Genomic DNA, 21,725 nt, shown 5'->3' with positions numbered 1-21,725 from the left:
ACTTAACTTTCACTTGTTTACTTTCTGACATATACATTATTCAATATTAACATATAGAAAAACTTACATTTTTATAAAATACATTTGACTATTTTCATTAATAAAAACATAACGTGAGAAAAAAATATATAATTAAAACATCAACTATAAACATCAAAGTTTTATTTCACGCAATGAGATAGTAGAATATCGCTAAAATGAAACAAAATTAGTGTTGTTTGACAAAGTAAAAACAAAACAATGTTGATGTGAAATGTGATTTAATATGTGATTTATAAATGAAATTAAAACACTAAAGTGTTCTTTTTATATTGTGAAACAACATAATGTCGTTAATTTTAGACAATAAATTGTTGTCTCACAAGCTGAAACAATGTAGTGTTGTTTCATAATTTAAAAACAAAATAAAACAAAAGTTGACGTTAAACAAGATGTGAAACACTAAAGTGTTGTTTCATATAATAAACAACACAATGTTTCAGATGGTGAAATAGTACAGTGCTATTTCACATGATGAAACAATGTAGTGTTGTTCCATCATGTGAACAGAAACAAAAAATGACGTGAGATATGATATGAAATACTAAAATATTGTTTCACAAGGTGAAATAACATATGGGTTAAATCATTTTTATGTTTTATGTAAAAAATGCAATTTTATTAAAAAAATTATAAAAATGATACTCTTGTCAAATTAAAGAAGACAAAACATTCGTATTCTTTTTTATATAAATTTTTTGATTAAAAAGTTTATTGTAACTAATATATTTTTAATTTAAAATTTTATTGTAATTAATATAATGTTGGTAGCCGTCATTGTTGACTATGGATTGGATGTCAAATGCGTAGAATGTCCTTTCAACTTGTTATTTATCTAATAGTTAGTTTCAAATTTCAAAAATGTTACAAAAATATCATCGTCTTTTATAACCATAGACTAAATCCAATTAATGATAAAGACTGGTCATCATGGTCCTCATATGATCTAACCCCCATATAAATAAATATATATATATATATATATATATATATATATATATATATATATATACACACACACACATATAAAAGAGAGAGGGAGAGGAAAAAAAGTTCAAATGCAAACTCAATTTTCATTTTATACATGAGGATTGATCTCGGCCTTCCATTAGATTACGTTTTTAGTCCCTGTGGTGTGTTGAAAATTTCTATTTCGTCCTTGTGGTTTTGAAGTTATGATTTTCATCCTCATAATTTATAATTCATTTCCATTTTCGTCCTCATGATTATAGGCCAGTTTTAGAGTTATCAACAAAAATCCTTATCCCATCTATCTATTACAAATACAAATTGGGGTTGATCCGTCTCTTCTTGACGTGGTTCTGCTTCCAAAGATCCTTTCATGCATTGTGTTAGGTATCAAGGAAAATCAATTCTTGCTTCAAAAGGGACTCCACTCAGTCAAAGGAAGATGATGGAGAGTTGACCAAAATGCGCACTAAATACCTTTTTCAAAATTGACTATTTGTCCCTCTGTCGGAGGTGTTCCAAATATGTCTGCGCTTTTGGCATAGTGGACCCCTAGTGGGGGGCTCGCACGAGGGGCTAAAGTATATACTTCGACTTTCTTGTGCTAGAACTTTAGCTCGTTTCGTTTCTGAGCAGAAGAGCCGTTTTCAAGTAGTGTTCAATCTATCGTATTAATCAATATTCGATTGAATGGTCTGAGGTTATCGACAAAAAAGATTTGTCTAAGCCACTTCGTTTCTTTTTGTCCAAGTTGCTTCAAGAATTTCTAGGAACATTTGGAACATTTTGTTTCTGAGCAGAAGAGCCGTTTTCAAGTAGTGTTCGATCAATTACGTATTAATCAATATTCGATTGATTGGTCTGAGGTTATCGACAAAAAAGATTTGTCTAAGCCACTTCGTTTCTTTTTGTCCAAGTTGCTTCTTTTTTTGTCTAACTCACTTCTTTTTTTGTTCGTCATTTCGGGATTAACCCCATTCATAGGTCCGAGATCTACATCTATATTTATTGCTTTTTTCGTCTCTATGGTTTACAATTCATTTATATAATGTTTAATCTTATAGACGAAAATAGAAATGAATTGTAAACCATAGAGACTAAAACCGCAATTTCAAAATGACAAGGAGGAAATCCAAAATTGATAACAAATCACAGGAACGAAAAACATAATTTACTCTTATTAATTAAGGTGATTAGGGGGTAAAAAAACATTTAATTTTAATCCACGTCTATGTCCTTTTGATTTTTGATTTTCTTTTTTAATTAAAAATTTAACCCCCTTAAAAGTTTAAAATAAATTATCTTAAAAATTACTAATATTTTAATCAAACAAATTATATCAAAAAAACGAGAATTTTATGCTCTTCAATATGACATTTATCTTGATATAGTTTTTTTTCTTTGTTTTAACCATTTTTTACGTGAAATAGTATATATGTGTTAAATTCATTATGAATATTTATGTACGTTCAAGTGAGTACAACAGCTCGACACCGTAAATCCATAACTCGTCATCACTTTCTTCAACACTTTCTTCAATGTTGCAAGACACCACGTTCTTCATCACTGTGACCCAACAAACATCAAGACTGATCGAGAACCCATCGAGAACGAATCCAAACCAATCGAGAATGGTCGAGAATCTAACAATTGATTTATTATTTGTTTGTGTATAAAACTATAGACTATCACTTTCATCTTTTATCGAGAAGGATCAGGAACCCATCAAGACCACTCGAGAACACATTGAGATCGATTGACAACCTATTGGGACCGATCAACACCAATCGAAACTAATCAAAGGACCCATCCATTGACTTGGTGTGTGTGTTTGTGTCAAAACATAACCTAGCACTTTTAACTTTTATCGAGATGGAACGGGGAATCTATTGAAATGAATCACAAACTCATCCAGATCAATCGAGAACCTAATAAAGACAAATAAAGAAAAACAAAAGTATGTAGAGTTATTGTATACACGTGAATATATATATATATATATATATATATATATGAGGGTTCAAATAAAAACCACTCCAATTTGTAAACACCGTGCAAACCACCTCATCCGTCGATTTCATTGTTTAATCTTATGAAATTTTTTCATGAAATTGTTTAATCTTGTGAAATTGTTTCATATAATACTTTTTTTGATCAAGTTGTTTCATATATGGTTGTGAAATTGTTTCATATAATACTTAATGAAACTGTTTCATGTATTTCTCTAAAAATTAAAATAATGAAGATGATAATATCTATGATTAACACCCTCCACAATAAAAATGATTAATCAACCTCTCATAATTACAAAAAAATGAACAAAATGAAAAATTATGATTGGTTGAATGAGGTTTGCACGGTTTGTACAAATTGAGTAGTTTGCATTTGATTACTCCCCTACATATATATATATATATATGTATATATATATATATATGTATATATATATATATATATGTATATATATATATATATATATATGTATTCATGAGGAATGGTATAAAAAATATATATTAATGATGAATGTTATAATGAAGATGTATATTGATGATGAGTGTCATAGTGATGTATGAATATTGAAGATTTGTTGAATATACGTGAAAATATATAACTATTCATGATGAATGTTATAATAAGTTGTATATTCATGATGAATATCATATTAATTTATGAATATTAAAGTGTTGTTGTAAACATATCTACATGCATAAATATTCATAATGAACATTATACAGATTATTATTTAATGTAAAAAACGTTAAAAGCATAAAATAAAATAAAAACTATATTGAGATGGATGTCAAATCGAAGAAAATGAAATGCTCGATTTTTTTTCATATAATTTATTTAATCAAAGTATTAATTATTTTAAAGATAATTTAATTTAAAAACTAAGGGAGTAAAGTTTTTAAATTAAAAAGAAAATAAAAGGTCAAACATGGTAGGTGTAAATCCTAACTTCTATTTTTTTTTCCTCTAATCACTTCTTCATTAACTTTTTTATATTTTAATGAATGACTAATTTTGTAAACTTTGATCAATGGTCGAGATTTATCTTCACGTTCACAATGAAAAATAAGTTTTTATTTGAATCCACCTTTATATATATATGTATATATATATGTGTGTGTGTATATATATATATATATATATATATATGTGTGTGTGTGTATATATATATATATATATATGTATATGTATTTATATCTTAAACTTGTATTGAGTTGCATTAGTTGTACAAATGGACATGATTGCATTTGAAATATACCCTATATATATACATATATATACCCTATATATGTATGTGTATATATATATATATATATATATATATAAGTATGTATTTATTTCTTAAACTTGTATTCCTAAATAATATGCATGTAAGGTGAAAAAAGGCATTCAACTTTTGATAGAAAAGCGATGTTTTGCCAAAACTGAGTCAAACTTTCATGATATAAATATTTTGTGTAGACAATAAATGAGATATTGTAGGTAGAAGTTGTTTGCTTCAATCAAGCATTAAACGCAACTACATGAGAAGTTGTCAACTTGTTATGCTCTAATTGCAACTTGTTTGTTCAAACGCTTCTATCACTTGCATCACCAAAATCAACCATATTTGTGTAGCCTTAATTACTTAATCACATAAAATCGACATGTGAGAACCTTAAGTTTACACCCATTTTAATGTATTTCTTGGAACCTTTATCAAAGGAAAAGAAAGAATATAAAAAACAAGTGTTCACAAAACTTTTTAGGAGGGAACAAAAAAAAAATAAGAGAGGGTTTGGTTCATAGAATGGAATTTGATGGAATTGAAATTCATCAAATGAATTTGAATTTGAGGGAATGAAATGGAATTTGATCATGTCTTTTGATTGCGTATGGTTGGATGGAATTGGAATGAAATTCTTAACAGAATTGAAATTTTTTTGTTTCGTTCATGGAATTCAACGAGAAAATTACATAGATGACATTTCTAGAAAATCCTTTTTGGGATGGAAAGAATGAGAGAGAGAGAGAGAGAGAGAGAGAGAGCATACCAGATCGAGCAGAGTGAATGAGATCGAGCAGTTTTGAATAGGGATGACAAAAAAAAAACCGAAATCGATGGTGAAAACCGAAACTTTCGGGCGGAGACATCTTATCGGGGACGGGGCGGGGATCGGGGACAAATTCGGGGATTTTAACAAGGGCGGGGGCGGGGACGGTGATCATCGGACCCGCCTGCCCTGATATGTGTATATATATTAATTTTAATTTACATACATACATACATACATACATACATATTTAATATCATTAAAAGAAAATAGTAACATTAAAATTTAAAAACTTTTATCCATTTTACTTCAACAACCCAAATAAGGCTCACGAAAAAATTTAGTTTATTTGTCTAATTGTGAAATCATGATTTTAGTTGTATAGTGTTTGAAGTTCTGTTTAGTTTTATATTGTAATCTCATACATTGTTTGTAATTTGTTCGATTATGTTTGAGACATTTAAACTTGCATCTTTAAAAAATTGTAATTTACTTTTAGTTGTAAAAATTAACATATTATAATTTTTTAAGATTTGTTTCAGTTCGGTTTCGGATTCGGTTATAACCAACGGTGAACGGGAAAAAGATGATTTTTACCTTCAGGTTCCCCAACGGTTTTAGTTATCGGTTTCGGGGATACCAATAACCGGCCCGAACCTGGCCCATTGTCATTCCTAGTTTTAAACGAGATCGAGCAAAGGAGATTGAGCATAGCGGAACAGAGCAAATCGAGATACAGCGTCGATGAATTTGGATGAGGGCTAAGGAATTTGTCGGATTAGAATTTGAAATCCGTGGTATATGCAGTGGAATTGTGAAAATCGGTAACTTAAGGAATTTGTTGGAATTGGAAGGATTCCTTCACATCTATTCTGTAAACCAAACATGGTATTTGGAATTTAGTCAAAGATTTGAACATTCCAATTCTTTTCACTTCCACCAAATTCCATGAACCAAACACCCCGTAAGAGATAAAATAAATGATAACTTTCCTCTCAACTATGGAAGGAAATGATAACCCTTGAACGATTTAGTAAAATTACAAAACTACCCATCAATTTAACACTATGTAAAGGGTATGTTTATAAAAATATCATATTCTCTTTCTTTTTTCTTTGCATGGAAAAGTGTTTATTTTTCATCTCTTCCTTTCCTTCCATTGCCTTTCCTTTTCAAAAACATATATAAAAAAACTTTTTCTTTCTTTTCCATCTGTTTTCTTTTTTTCCAAATTTAAGAACACAATGTTTTAAATTTATTGGACCAATGACTACGTGTCTTATACAAAAATGTTACAATTATCATTTATTTACTTTTAATTTTATAATATCTTCAAATCTATATTTTATTAAAAAATAAATACATTTTTTTTCAAAACCACATAAAATCGTATTATAACATCGATAGATCCAAAATATAAAATGAAACATTAAAATTAAGATGTGTCTCACTGCATTACTCGAGTATCCTTTTAGTTATTTTATTATGCGTTCGATTTGTCATCCGATCCATTCCCCCAACATATTTGTCAATACTTTATTCGATTTTTCAGTACTTTTTCAAGATAAGAAGGAAATTTTTATTAAGTTGTGAAAGTTGCATGTTTTGAAATTTGCATTATTATTCGCAAATTTTGAAATCAGCAAAAACTTCACACGAGTCTAACAAACAACCATCTCTAAACACCCAAAACCAATTATTACACAATCCATAAGTAATAATTCTCCGGTGATACCGGGTCCTAGTACACGAAAAGACATAAATACAACCACCATCTATCAAATATAATCGTTGAGGCTATCGGCACCAAGAAATACGGGTGAAAACATGTGTTTCTTATGGCACATTCATAACTTGAATCGATTGCAACATGTCGGACACAGCAATAACAAGGTCCCCGGATTTAATCATACCTCGGGCTTTGAGTAGTGAGAAAGTTTTGTTGAGGTTGCTTTCCATGTCATCTGAGAAGCCCAGGCGAAACGGTATTAGGCCCCACTGTAGATTTAGACGTCTTCTGACGGAAGCATCGGTCGTAAAAGCAAAAATGGGGCAGTCGGGCCGACAACGGGAGAGGAGAGATGCCATATGTCCATCTTTCGTGTAGACAAAAAGCGCATCCACCTCTAAATTATTAGCTGCAAATCCATCAAGCCATACAAATTAATGGATCTATATGACCAACAACAATATCCCAAAATAATGGTTATCCCCTTAAACCCTGGTGATCATGGGTTCAACATATGAAGAGAGAAGTAAAAAATATTACTTCCTCCGTCCCAAAATAAGTGTCTTATCTTTCTACTTTAGTTTGTCCCAAAATAAGTGTCTTTGTCTTTCTACTTTAGTTTGTCCCAATATAAGTGTATACTTTCAAAAGTAATCACCTAATTTCCAATTCTACCCTTAATTATTCATTTCTCCCTCTATAATTAAGGGTGAAATTGTCATTTAGTTGATTAAAAACCATAATAATTACACGTCTCAAACTGTGAGCATTTTTCGTGGTGCACATTTATTTTGGGACAGAAGTACCAGTTTTCAAACAAATAATCAAGATTTCTCACCCATTTTGGCAGCGGAATTGCAGATCTCTTCGGAAATACTATCAGAGAAAGAAGACGCTATATCAGGGAGATCCATGGCTTCATGTTGTTTCTCTTCCCTCCACCACCTCTCAATTCTCAAACTAACGCTTCTCAAGACGGTCAAAGCCTTATCGGGAAACTGACCCATAGCCGACTCACCAGAGAGCATAAGGGCATCGGCTCGTTGCCTAACTGCTTCAGAAACATCGGCCACTTCAGCCCTAGTGGGTGTCGGGTACTCGATCATAGATTCAAGCAGCTGAGAAGCAACGATTACCGGTTTGTTCAACTGTCTGCAAACTTGAACGATCTTTTGTTGAGCCAACGGAACCTGTTCGAGTGGAATTTGTGCACCCAGATCACCTCTGGCTACCATGGCTCCATCCGAAGCTTGAATTATCTCCTCCAAGTTTTTCAATGAGTCAATGCTTTCAATCTTCGCAAGTACTGCTATGTCCCTGCATAAGTCAACTCAAGCTTAGATTACTCAACTCCTTTACATCAAGTTTCTTTTTTATTTTTAATAAATAATAGAGCATATAACAAAAACCAAACGAACCCTATATATCCCACTTGAAAGTAGGGTCTGGGGTGAAATCTATGCAGATATGTCCTCCACCCCAAAGGGTAGAATGATTGTTTCCGCAATATAAGGAGACCATAAAAACCTATAAGCAATATGCTGTGGAGTTGTGGAGTCTGATAAAATTGGCAGTTGGGCTAAATATTAAGAAGAAAATATTCCAGAATTTGGGCCTAGCCCACATAGAAGTTTAACCTAATTTCTACTCTATAAATAGATCTCTTTGTAACCTTGTAACCCTAAGCAGAAAGCGTGTGTAATAGCAGTAAGTCTAATAAGAATCTCTCTAGTTCGCCGTGGACTAGCACTACCCTGATCGTGTGAACCACGTAAATTCTATTGGAATTCAAAATATCTTCCATATATAACTCATCTTCATTACCTTGTGTCTAGCCTAATTTGTTGCTAGTTTCCTTCCTTTGTCGTGCATAGTTTTGTATTTAAGCATTACTTTCCTTTGTAATGTAAAACAGAAAATATATACAACCTCTTTGAGCCATTAAAATTTAAAATGGTATCAGAGCAGGTTTGACCTAGAAACACCAAACCTAAACCGCCTCCACCCTTGTCCATGGCCGGCGACAAAGAAAACCCCAATCCTGGCTCAAAACATGAAACCGGTTCTGATACAAACTCACCCCTCTACATACATGCTTCGGATTACCCGAAACAAATGCATGCCAACGACGTTCTCACCGACAACAACTATGCCGATTGGTTATAGGAGATGATGAACTTCTTGTTTGCCAAAAACAAAGTCAGCTTCGTCGATGGGTCCATAAAGAAACCGGAGAAGACTGATGTGGATTATATGATGTGGATGCGTTGTGACACCATGGTGAAAGGATGGCTCACAACGGCCATGGAAAAGGATATCCGAAACAGTGTGAAATAGGCGAGTACTGCCAGTGAGATCTAGAACGACCTACTAGAACGTTTTGGAAGGAAAGTGCCACTAGGGCATATGAATTAAAACAAATTCTCACCGGAACACAACAAGGAGGCTCCTCGGTTTCTGCATATTACACGAAGTTGCATGGGCTTTGGGATGAGATGCAGGTTGTTCTTTCAATTCCACGTTGTACACTATACTGTTATATCGATCAGAATACGAAATATCGGTCAGGACCTATATTCGATATATCGGTTATATCGGTGATATATCGGTCCAAAATAGCGGTTAACATAATATTTCTTAGAATTATATATATAATATGCATTAATTAGAGTTTAGAAATATAGTTTCAAAATTAAAACATCACATCATCTAAAGTGTTCAAAAACGAGCTAATATAAAAGAAAGAAGAAGACCGTTRTGGAGGCAGATCAATTTCAGACCTAATTTAAGTTACCAAGCCCAAAAAACTAGACCCATGAAGTAACAAAAGCCCAAATATTTAAACCCTAAAAAAATCGATATATCGGTCCGATATTTGCATCAAAATATCGCTAAAAACCGGGAAAAATCGGAAAATATCGACGATAATATCGGGGATGATATTTTGACCGATATTTTGACCGATATTTATGGACCGATATTTTCTCTAGGAGCGATATCTGATATATCGCCGATATATCGCGATATTAACAACATAGGTTGTACATGCAATGGTTGTACATGTGATGTTGGGAAGAAGATGGTGGAACTCATGGAAAAAGAAAGGCTTTACGAGTTTCTTATGGGGACTCGATAGCAAATTTCCTGTCATCAGAACACAGATTCTCGCTATGAGCCCGGTTCCAAGTTTGGGAAACACTTACCACCTTGTTGCGGAAGATGAACGACAAAGAATTATATCCGGCGACAAGAAACCCGCGACTGAATCTGTCGCTTTTAAAACCTTCAGACACGGCCAAGGAGAAGGCAACTCCAGCCAGCGACGAGACGGACCTGCCACAAAAGACAGCAAACGCAGTGAGGTAGTGGAACACTGCACTTCTTGTGGCAAAGACGGCCATAACCGGGAGGGCTGTTTCAAGCGGGTAGGATATCCCGACCGGTGGCCGGGGAACAAGAAGCGAGACGAAAGCAAACCAAAGGCTGCCTGTATCGAAACTGGTACAAGTCCCATTCCAGGTTTGACTAATGAGCAGTATGAAACCTTTTTGAAACACTTTGCAGGAAGTGGGAAAAGAACAAAGGATGACCCGGCTCCGACGGCTTCCATGGCAGGTAAAACTGATTTTGGGGACGATTGGGTAATTGATTCTAGATCAACCGAACACATTACGCACAACGTCGAGATACTTGAGAACATGGTCCAAACTCGCAATGAGAACCCCGTCCTTATTCCTAACAGAGATTCTATACCCGTTGAAGAAAGAGGTGAATGCACCTTATAGTGGGGTGCAAAAATAAAAGGGGTTCTTCATATTCCCAAGTTCACTTGCAATCTTTTGTCGATTAGTCGATTGAGTAAAGACCTTCAGTCGGCAATAACGTTCTTTCCTGATTTTTGTGTAATGCAGAAACTTCACACGAGGAGCTTGATTGGTGCGGGTGAGTGCAGAAGAGGTTTTTACCGTATGGGGATGTTTGGAACCGAGAAGAAGGCTCTAATGGCAACCACGGATGTCTGACACAAAAGGCTTGGTCACGCTTCCGGTGATAAACTTACTCAGATTGATTTCCTTAGGAATGTTTCATTCAATAAGTTGTGTGATTCTTGTTCTAGAGCTAAGCACACTAGACTACCTTTTCAAAACAGTGAAATTAAAACCAATGGTTGCTTTGAGTTATTGCATTGTGATGTTTGGGTAAAGTACCGTTCTCCCTCGCTTTCGGGAGCAAACTATTTTTTAACCGTTGTCGATGATTTTAGTAGGGGTGTGTGGGTCTTCCTTCTAAAACACAAACACGAAGCAGGCAAGTGTCTCATTGACTTCTATAAGTTGATAAAAACCCAATTTGGAAAATCGGTTAAGAGAATTAGAAGTGATAATGGGGGGAATTCACGTCCAATGAGATGATTAACTTTTATGGTGAGGAAGGAATTTTATTGGAGACAATGTGTCCTCACACCCCGCAACAAAATGGGGTGGTGGAATGAAAGCATAGGCACCTTCTCGAAACCGTACGTGCTCTTAGATTTGAAGCCAATCTTCCCAAAAGATTTTGGGGTGAATGTGTTTTAACCGCTGCCTATATCATCAATCGGTTGCCGTCTAAAGTGATAGAAAATAGAACCCCCTATGAAATCATTTTTCTACAAAAACCGGACTACGAACACATGAAAGTTTTTGGGTGTTTTGACTTACTTTAGAAGTAATGAGACCAAAGGGGACAAGTTTGAAGCAAGGGGGAGGCCCGGGGTGTTTTTGGGTTACCCACATGGGACCAAAGGTTATAAGATATTTGACATTGAAAACAAGAAGATGATTGTTTCACGGGATGTGAGGTTCCATGCGAACCAGTTTCCGTTTTACAAGCAAGACGATGAACGTGAAAATGATGACCCACTGAAAGTTGATGATGGGATATATAATAGGTCGGTCCATTATGACACCGAACAGGATGTGTGGGGCAATGAAGGTGGACAATCCACTAATGTCCAAGGCCCAGGTGAACCCGATGCCTTGACCCAAGACCTTGATGAAAGGAGCCCAGATTCAGAAACTGATGGGCTACACATTGATCCAGGAATCATAAATGATAACCAACAAACTCACCATGAATTGCAAAGTACTACCACTAAACCTACTGCCACTATTCCGACCCGTGAGAAAAGAAATAAAAGTCAACCGAAGTACTTTGCTGATTATCACGTCAACTTCCCCCATCGGTTGACCATGCACAAGCTCCACCAAATCAAGCGTCCTCAACGGTATACCCTCTATCTAACTTTGTTTCATACAAAAAAAATTATGATACAAGGCTTTCCTGGCGGCCATCGATTCTAACGATGAACCAAAACACTTTCATCAAGCCGTTAAAAATGACAGGTGGAAAGAAGCTATGAGAAAAGAAATTCAAGCTCTAGAAAAGAATGGGACGTGGACAATGGAAGATCTTCCTGAAGGAAAACATGCCATTGATTCAAAATGGGTCTACAAAGTGAAATACAAACCCAACGGTGAGGTTGAAAGATACAAAGCCCGTCTCGTTGCAAAAGAATTTACCCACATGGAGGGCGTTGACTATCATGACACGTTCGCACCGGTTGCTAAGCTTGTCACTGTCAGAACTCTCTTGGCCGTCGCAGTCAAAAGAAATTGGGCAATCCACCAACTCGATGTTAACAACGCCTTTTTACATAGCAACCTGAATGAAGAAATTTACATGAAGATTCCCCAAGGTTTTGCAAGGGAAGGAGATACTAGAGTTTGTCGTCTACGAAAGTCACTATACGGTTTGAAACAAGCTTCACGCAATTGGTATCAAAAGTTTACCAATGCCCTCGTCAACCTCGGTTGTAAGCAGTCTCGAGCCGACTATTCCCTTTTTATTCACAAGCAAGGAAACAGTTTTGTCGCAGCTCTCATGTTGATAATGTGGTCATGGTTGGAAACGACCCAAAAAAAATGCAAGCAACAAAAGATGATCTATAATAACAGATTTAGCATCAAAGACCTAAGAAACCTCAACTATTTTCTTGGCATAGAAGTGACTCGAACGTCCGAAGGTCTCGTGCTAAATCAACGTAAGTATATACTTGACATCCTTGAAGATTGTGGGTTACAAGGATTCAAGCCGAGTCTGTTTCCAATCGAGCAGAATCTAAAACTTGATAGAGCCGAAAAGGAACCAAAAGTTGATGCCGGTTGCTATCGTCGTATAGTTGGCAAATTGCTTTACTTACAAGCTACGCGACCAGACATAACATACTCAGTGAATGTGTTGAGCCAGTTCGTAGCGGACCCGAGACAGCCACACCTGGACGCTGCACATAGGGTCCTTCGCTACTTGAAAGGAGCGCCGGGACAAGGAGTTCTTTTCCCACGTGAGGGAGTATGTGTTCTCACGGCCTACTGTGATTCGGACTAGCTCGGATGTTCCTACAGCAGAAGGTCACGAACTGGATATTTACTCCTTGGTGGTGCCCCAATATCCTGGAAAACCAAGAAGCAATCAGTTGTCTCACGTTCCTCTGCTGAAGCAGAATATAGGTCCATGGCTTCCACCATCAGTGAAATTTTTTGGGTGAGATGGCTTCTGACCGAATTGGATGTTCACTCGACCAAGCCAACTCCTTTGTTTTGTGATAATCAAGCCGCCCGTCACATCGCCAACAACCCGATTTTCCATGAAAGAACTAAACACGTTGAAATGGATTGTTTCTTTGTTCGTGAAAGAGTAATCATGGGAGGTTGAACCACGGTCCATCGCCTCTACAATGCAAATTGCCGATCTTCTCACCAAAGGATTAGGAACTGAACAGCTGCGGTTCTTACTGGACAAGTTGGGCACTCGTAATCTACACGCTCCAACTTGAGGGGGAGTATTGGAATTCAAAATATCTTCCATATATAACTCATCTTGATTACCTTGTGTCTAGCCTAATTTGTTGCTAGTTTCCTTCCTTTGTCGTGCATAGTTTTGTATTTAAGCATTGCTTTCTTTTGTAATGTAAAACAGAAAATATATACGTCTTTGAGCCATTAAATTTAAAAAAAAAAAATCTTGTGTTCTTGTTTTCTTTTTTGCATCTTTATCATGTTCTTAACCCAACATATGCACCCAAAATACATGTCTGAAAACACTATTTTGGTAACCAAGGGCTTGTTTGTTAGCAGCTTAATGGGACTAACAGCTTATTCGGTCAACTATATATGACTCTTTGGTAGTGCCTTAATATAGATTGTGGTTTATTCAGTAAGCTGCCAAGTTTTTTTCAATCCTACCTCCTTCCAATAAAAAAAACACGCTCCTACCATCTATGAAAAAACCATCCTAATCTATACAAATAGATTAATACACACAAACAACTTTATCCATATAGGACTTAATGGAAAACCAACCAAATTGCGCCTAAGACCATCTCCTACCCGTTACACTATTGACTATTTTACACTACCTTGGTGTAACTACATGCTGTTATCACCAAATCTTTACACCATTTCTTGCACCAAAAATATTTTCAGTATATTCTTATGGAAGGCTAGGGGTTATAGTCGACATCAACTCATAATTTTTAACGTCTCTTATTCCAAACAGAACATGAAACTTTTAATTAATGATTTTATCGATTTTCAATAATTCCCCTATATTTATAACTTTGTAAATTATACCCACATTTTTTATTCTCAAAATAACTTGATAAAGTATATTATTATACCATTTTAGCATAACAAAACTGTCGATAATTAATTCCAATTAAGTAATTGATGTGTTCGAATGGATTTATATTAGATGAATACATAAAAATTAAATTCATTAAAGCTAAATAATGAATATAAATCTAATTTGTAATATAATATATTTAACATGTAAAACTATAATGTTATTATATGATAAATGAAGTAAAAGTAGATAAATCTCAAACTTGAAGGACCAATTTGTAACTTTGAAACCTTAAATACAGTGAAACTAAATAGTGTTACAACAAATTTGGTGTTTTACTATTTATTACACCATTTTAGCGGCAATTATAGCGTCTTCATTGGAGATGGGAATAGTGCAAAAAGTATATTTGATGTTTTCATTGGAGATGATCTAATAATAATGTACAACCTTGTTTAACAAAATAGGTTGTCATTTAGCATTTCAACATTATCATTTTGCACTACGAGATAAATCAGATACGTGTGTGGGTCCCCATCCTAATTTAAAGATAAACCCACAAAATGGATATTGAATATTGGAGACTTAAGGTACATGGGCAGATTTCTTACCCATCACGAGATCGGGCCTTGATGTAACTTTTAAGATGATTAATCACTTCCGCTGACTTGACGAACGATACAGCAATAAAATCAACGCCTTCTGCAATCCCAAAATCGATATCCAACCAATCCTAAAGGCACAAAGCACTCAAAGAGTATTAAGTTAAGGAAAAATAGCACCAACAAAACATGTAAGCACCCAAAAATGAAAAAAATAAATTAGAGAGGGAGGTGCTCCAACCCCTATTCACACTAGACATATCATGGTTAATTACCAAAACTACACATGTACTTTCAGCCCTTTTACTAAAAAACCAAACTAAACTGACTCAATATAGCCAACCAAATGGAAGTAGAGTCTGGTGGTAGGATGTATTACTTATATCACCATATAACTTTTCATCTTCTTAAAGTATTTGATCTTTCAAAAATTATATTCAGGTTTGGTTAGTGATAGGAGCACTTTTTAACAAGGAAAAAAACATGCATTAACACATAAACATGACCAACGTTCTTATTGGCTCCTATACCTTTGGCAAAGTTTTGACAATTTCTACATTTAGCCAACTCTTACTTCTCCCAACCACCTCTTGGTACAAGCATAGTAGTTACAATGTGTCGCACATAACCAAAAAAGAGAGTCACCAAGTTCAAGAAAGAAAAGAAACAGAACTATACAATACAAGTATAATATAAGATGGTTAAAGAGGCGCAACATAATCTACTTGGATTAACTAAACTTAACTGGGGTCAAATAAAATTAAGGAAACTTTAGTTTTGTTCCTATTTAGTGTAATGAAGAACTTTTTTTCTCGGTTGATATAACAAAGTATTAAAATTTCCTATTTTGTACCCATTTTGATAGGTAGCCTACTAATCGTGTAACACTTGATGACTTGGATGCCTGTTTATGAAAGGTTTACTAAAGGGTTACAATTAAGTGGATATTACACGTCACAAGATTACTTTAACTCAATTCCCCCAAAATAATGTACTAAAAATACATAGATCTACTAACACCATGGTGTCACCATATCCCCAAATGGCACCAATGGTGCATCACAAAGAGCTATCAATATCCTTGAATGCTTTCAAGCTTCACTCAACCTTCTCCTGCTAATGTTATCCATCCTAATCTGGTTGCACGCACCAAGCAATATATGTGAGGATCACCTCAGTTCACGAGTTAAATTATTAGCCCATGACAAGATTACATATACACAAGATGAGGGTGCAGGGAGGTGAATGCTAAGGTGAATGTGTGGCCACAATGACCGACACGATTAGAATAAAATCATATAAACTAAATTTCGGGTGATGCTAGATGAGGAGAAACTGAGGAAACGCCACTTGTGATGGTTGGTCGCCTCCCCAGTAGACCTAATGGACATACATGTGAAAATGAGAGGATTCTTTCAAGATAAGAGCGTTAGAAGAGTTAGGAGCCCCCCAAGATGGAAATCGAATATGTTTAGGATCTATCATCACAAACACAATAGTAGACTTGGCATACGAAAAATCAAAAACACAATAGGTACAAAAAGAGAATCTTGTCACCACTTATTCTTTCAAAAGAATAAAAGTAGTCAAGGGAGACCAACGCCATTAAAACATTCCAAAAGGCTCATGCTTATATAAGAGAGTCATGGAAACAACTGTCTTACCCTTTGGGAATAGATGACAGATTTGCATACATCCCACCCCCAAACTCTACTTTTCGAATGGGATATACTCATTTCGTCAGATTGGTTTATGGATATACGCATCTCAAATTTCCCTAATCATAGGCCATTAAAGAAAATTATGATATGTTCCAATATACCCAACCCCATTAGATGGGATGAAGGCCTTTTTCCTTTTCTCAGCTTTGATTGGTATATTAAAAGTTTGTCATTTGAAATAGGTGCTTTGAGAAAGGTTTAAATACTTTGCATGCCACCTTTGGTGTGATACACGTAAATTTGACCTGTCTCAAAGAGTATAGCGGCTATTTCCATGAAGACCCTCGGCTTGTGAAAAGTGTCAGAAAGAGAGAAAAGCAAGTAAGCTTAAACTTTGAAAAGCTTGATATTTTGGTTTAGTCAAGTATCCCACCAAACAGCCAAACTTTTCATTAAAAATTTTATACACTCTGAATGATCCGTAATCAATTTAGATCATCATTCAAAGGTCTTGGACATGGCCTGTTATGGATTCAAACAATTTCACAGACAAAACTAAGGGTCTTATGGTTTCAACCTTTTTCATTTAAATTGCAAAAAGGAACAAACCCCAAGTGTTTATGTAATTTAGTTTCTGTTGGTGGTTAAATTATCAACCAACAACCCAACTCAGCATCTTGATAAGAAAAAAAATACAATTATATAAATCAACAAAAGAAGAAATTGAAGCACCAACCTTTGAGGAAATTGTTGGAAGCATGGCATTACGTTCACGAACCAAGCTTCCATCTCGCCAAAAGGTTAGGTTAGCACGAGGTAGCAGAAGTCCTGGATCGGTACACAGGCACTTGACATCTGGACCAATCTTTTCAATGACCTCAAACCTCACCATTCCACCGTCAACAAGGAGTTCATCTCCCACTTTCACATCTATAGCATAAGAACACATAAATTGCAAGCAAAAGACATTATCTTAGACATAAATCCCAAATAAAATCTTCCTGACCTTCTGCAAAACCATCATAGTTCACAGTGATAGCACGCTCAGGGCGAAGGGAATCATAAGCTCGAACACTGAAAGTCCATACTTCTCCATCCTGCATGGAGTAATAGTTCAAACAATCAAATTGACCGTTTTTTCAACTTAATGTTTATTTTGATAAATTACATTTTAAACTTCGAAAGAAAAATATAATCAGTCTGCATTATATAACATCGATTTCTTGGTTTAATGATCTAAAAGTATACAAGATGTAAATAAGGTTATATTTGGTAAATATGTATCTAGAAAGACAAAGTATAACTAAAACAGAGGAATGACTAGTAGTCTAGTACACATCAATGTCAACCATACAGGATTCTTCATTAGAAGTCAACCTATCCATATCCACAAATATAATACTTGCCATTTTAAATACTTTTAAGAAAATAATGAAAAATACAAGTACCATCTGCGATGAAAATAGTGTTGCCGGATCCCAAAGTTTTCATTGAGGCACACATAAAATACAACCACCAAAAGTAACAATAACCAGAGGCAACATATCCTCTACGGTAACTGGGCTTGGGTAGAACTCACTCCCAAAAGCTAGCTCAAAGAAGGGTGCCCAAACCACATATATACATATAACAATCTTGACAAACTGGTTATGTGGGACAAATAGTACTTCAATCATCTGTAATAAAAAGTCTTCCCTAAGATTCTTTCAACTCTTCACCCGAATAAGAAAGCATAAAACAAGACAAAGAAAACAAGAACCCAACTTCAGAATTTGAAAGGGAGCCAGGAGAACCCTGAACATAGTCTACCACCATATGTGAAAAAAAGTTCAAATTGTTTAAGTTTCACACATCTAACCAATTAAGCATGTACCCATATGGGAGGAGATATGGCAGGACTTATACATAGAGTGTCATGTTCTCAGTATAATAACAGTAAATGCTTCAGCAAATTGAAGCCATATGGCAGGACTTATACATAGAGTGTCATGTTCTCAGTATAATAACAGTAAATGCTTCAGCAAATTGAAGCCACTGACTCATGAACAACCACATTATACTGCATTGAAGTAAACATAACCTGAATTTGAATCTTCTAGCTTTCAAGAACTTAATTGCCATGGATGCTTTTAGCTTCATAGTTTCAATATATACCTAACTATTGGTGCACTTTAAATGTGAGAAATCATTTTCCCTAATCTACAATCAAAAGAGTTATCAAGAATGTTTGAAGTTAAAAGCTACTTATTAGAGGCCAAGCAATTGAATCCCCAAATTTAGGGAGGAATGGAGTAATTTGAAACCTCAGCTTTTGCCGATGAAGCACCACCGAGATCCCCCATATGAATCTCACTTCCTTCAGTATCCATCATAATAGCAACAGCATACCCTTTCTCCTCATTCAACCTCCTCACTCGTTCGATCACAGTCTTGTGCCACTCACGGGTACCATGGCACATATTAATCCTTGCCACGTTCATCCCTCCGACGGCCAACGCCTCCAGCTGTTCAAACCCGCACGTTGCGGGTCCGATCGTGCACACAAGCTTCGTCCTTCGAGTACTCCTGAAACCGTTCTCCTTCAGCTCGGCCTCTGTTACCGCATCCACTTCAATCGAACTCGAGTCGGGTGGAGCAGTAACGATGGGTTTAGTCCCATTATCAGAAACATACTCTGCCGCCACGGCAGATAAACCCCCTTGTCCGTTATCGGCGGAGACTAAAACAACCGGTTTGCGGGGGGATTTGGCGAGTTTCAAGAGACGATTGGGGGTTTGAAACATGGGTTTTGAGTAGGAATGTGTAGAGATTGCGAAGTCCGGTGAACGGGACGTGGAGACGAAGAAATTCAAAGACTGTGCCATTGCAGGTGAGAAATTTTCCAAATTGGGATGTCTGTGAAAGGTGAGAGAGGAGGGGAAGTTGAAGCAGAGTAGATATAGAAAGATCAGACAACGAGAAGGGTGGCGGAGACAACGAGGCAAAATCGGAGCTTAGGTAATGTCGTCCCAGGAGAGGAAGGCGTTGAGTAAGCGAGTGAGATGTTGGTTGTATCATTAAACCCATCAATTTTTTAGAGTAATTGCATTTTAGTCCTTGACGCTTTTAGTTTTAAACAAGATTGGATTATTTTATTACACATTTGTGATTTGTCCTCCATGTTTGAAAAAAACAACTTGAATTTCGTTGACGGCCGTTAAAAAAATCCAGTTCAATAAGGGCCATTTTTGTCAATTTACATTTTCTCTCAATTTTAATAAGAAGTTAAAAGATAGATTACATTTTATTATTATTCAGGTAAAAGATTGATTATTGATAATCCAACCGATCCCACTCTGAATCCACCTCCTAGAGATAACATTTTATTATATTATATACACAATTGCGTGTTCCCTTTCTCTTTCTCCCTCCACCATCAACTTTGTTGAAACACCCCAAACTTAGGCAAACTCCTTTCGCTCCAAGCACTACCTCTATAATGCACCATCATCCACCACTTCTTATCACTATCATCTATTAAACCCTCAATCAAGATTCTCTATGTGTTTCTCGAAATACTTAGATCGTCGACCATAGGGAATAGAATAGCAGCTGGGGAAAAGCAGAGATGGGGAATACTATTGTAGATCCAATGGCCGATAAAGTCACAACTACCAACCATCAACATAAAAGACTAGGTTAGGCTCATTGATCTATCGAAAATAGGGCAATGGTGTCCAACTATAAGTGTATAGATATATATATATATATATATAGATATTTATGTATGTATGTATGTATGTGTGTATGTGATGTATAACCCATGAAGCAAATTGTACAATGCTCTTCACTCCTCCAGTAACAAAGATAAGAAAGTAGCATGGAAAATAGCCTCAACCAACAAACCCGATGGGTCAAAAGTGGCTTTCGTCCATCAACTAGGTTGTACAAAAGATGAACAAAATTACGCGATTTGCATGGGGATTAAAGGGTTTTATATAAATGTTATAAAAGTAAAAAGTGAGAAGTTAGATGCCTTAAGTTAAGGCGGAGATGGTTGGAGGCCTTAAGGGGGAAGAAGAAAAGGGGAGGGTTGGGATCCATGACTGAAAAAAGATTAAAATAGTTTTAAAATATAAAATGTCTAAAAGGTCCATCAATTAACTTGATTTAACAGAAAACTTAATTGTCATTAGTGGGAAGGATGAAATTCAAGAAATTTTGCAAATGTAGGAGACAAGTTTATAATAAAAGAATTGTTGGATGAATTATGTTGAAACTAACAAAATTATTATTGGGAATTAAAAAACCAAACTTGCTTTCTACCCTACTGAATTTTTTAGAAATGTTTTGAAAGTAATTTAGCAACATCATCTTTAACCAGTTATATTATATTTTATATTATTTTTATGTAAAGAAATAGTAAATTCAATCTAGATAACAGCTATTTAAATAATAAATTCAATCCAGATAACAGCTATTAGAAATTGAACAACTGTCCAGCCATTCATAAAAGATAAATTTACCCATCATCGCGGTTGTTCTGCCATCTATCATAAATATCCTGCCAATTATCACGGTTGTGCCACCATCTTCCATAGTTACCCTGCCAACTATCGTGGCTGGTCTTCCATCTATACGCATGTACCTTATCAACTATGCGGCTGTCCTGCCATTTATCACACGTACTCTACCCACTATCGTGGTCGGTCCGCCATCTATACGCATGTACCTTATCAACTATTGCGGCTTCCCTGCCCTCTAACACATATACCCCACCAGATATATCTATATAATACACAACATAATAATTTAACATCGGGAAATATTCACAAAGAATAATAATTGGTTGAATGTTCTCATCGATATGGCTGAGGACTGCCTTCATCGGACAACACTTGGGCGATATATGCCCTTATCGGACAACACTTGGGCAACATATGCCCTTATTGAACAATAATTGGGCGATGAGATGCCCTTACCAGTCAACACTTGGGCGATGAAAGCCCTCACCGGTCAACACTTGATTCGGGCAAGACTA

The 21,725-nt window shown here is 35.6% G+C and overlaps 1 protein-coding gene across 1 annotated transcript; it reads right to left on the bottom strand.

The window, feature by feature from the left end:
- Nucleotides 1-6,713: 6,713 nt before the first annotated feature.
- LOC112503330 (pyruvate kinase isozyme A, chloroplastic) lies at nt 6,714-19,713 on the bottom strand. The gene is made up of 6 exons (XM_025107388.1): nt 19,009-19,713; nt 17,712-17,802; nt 17,442-17,635; nt 15,054-15,175; nt 7,619-8,097; nt 6,714-7,189 (listed from the first exon to the last, which is right to left on the bottom strand). The coding sequence occupies exons 1-6, from the start codon at nt 19,567-19,569 to the stop codon at nt 6,888-6,890; spliced, it is 1,749 nt and encodes a 582-aa protein (XP_024963156.1). The 5' UTR covers nt 19,570-19,713; the 3' UTR covers nt 6,714-6,887.
- Nucleotides 19,714-21,725: the final 2,012 nt, after the last annotated feature.

Source organism: Cynara cardunculus, unplaced genomic scaffold (genome assembly GCF_001531365.2).
Source record: "Cynara cardunculus var. scolymus isolate 2C unplaced genomic scaffold, CcrdV1 Un_Scaffold_2877, whole genome shotgun sequence".
Classification (NCBI taxonomy): Eukaryota; Viridiplantae; Streptophyta; class Magnoliopsida; order Asterales; family Asteraceae; genus Cynara; species Cynara cardunculus.
This window is presented reverse-complemented; position numbering and strand designations above follow the sequence as displayed.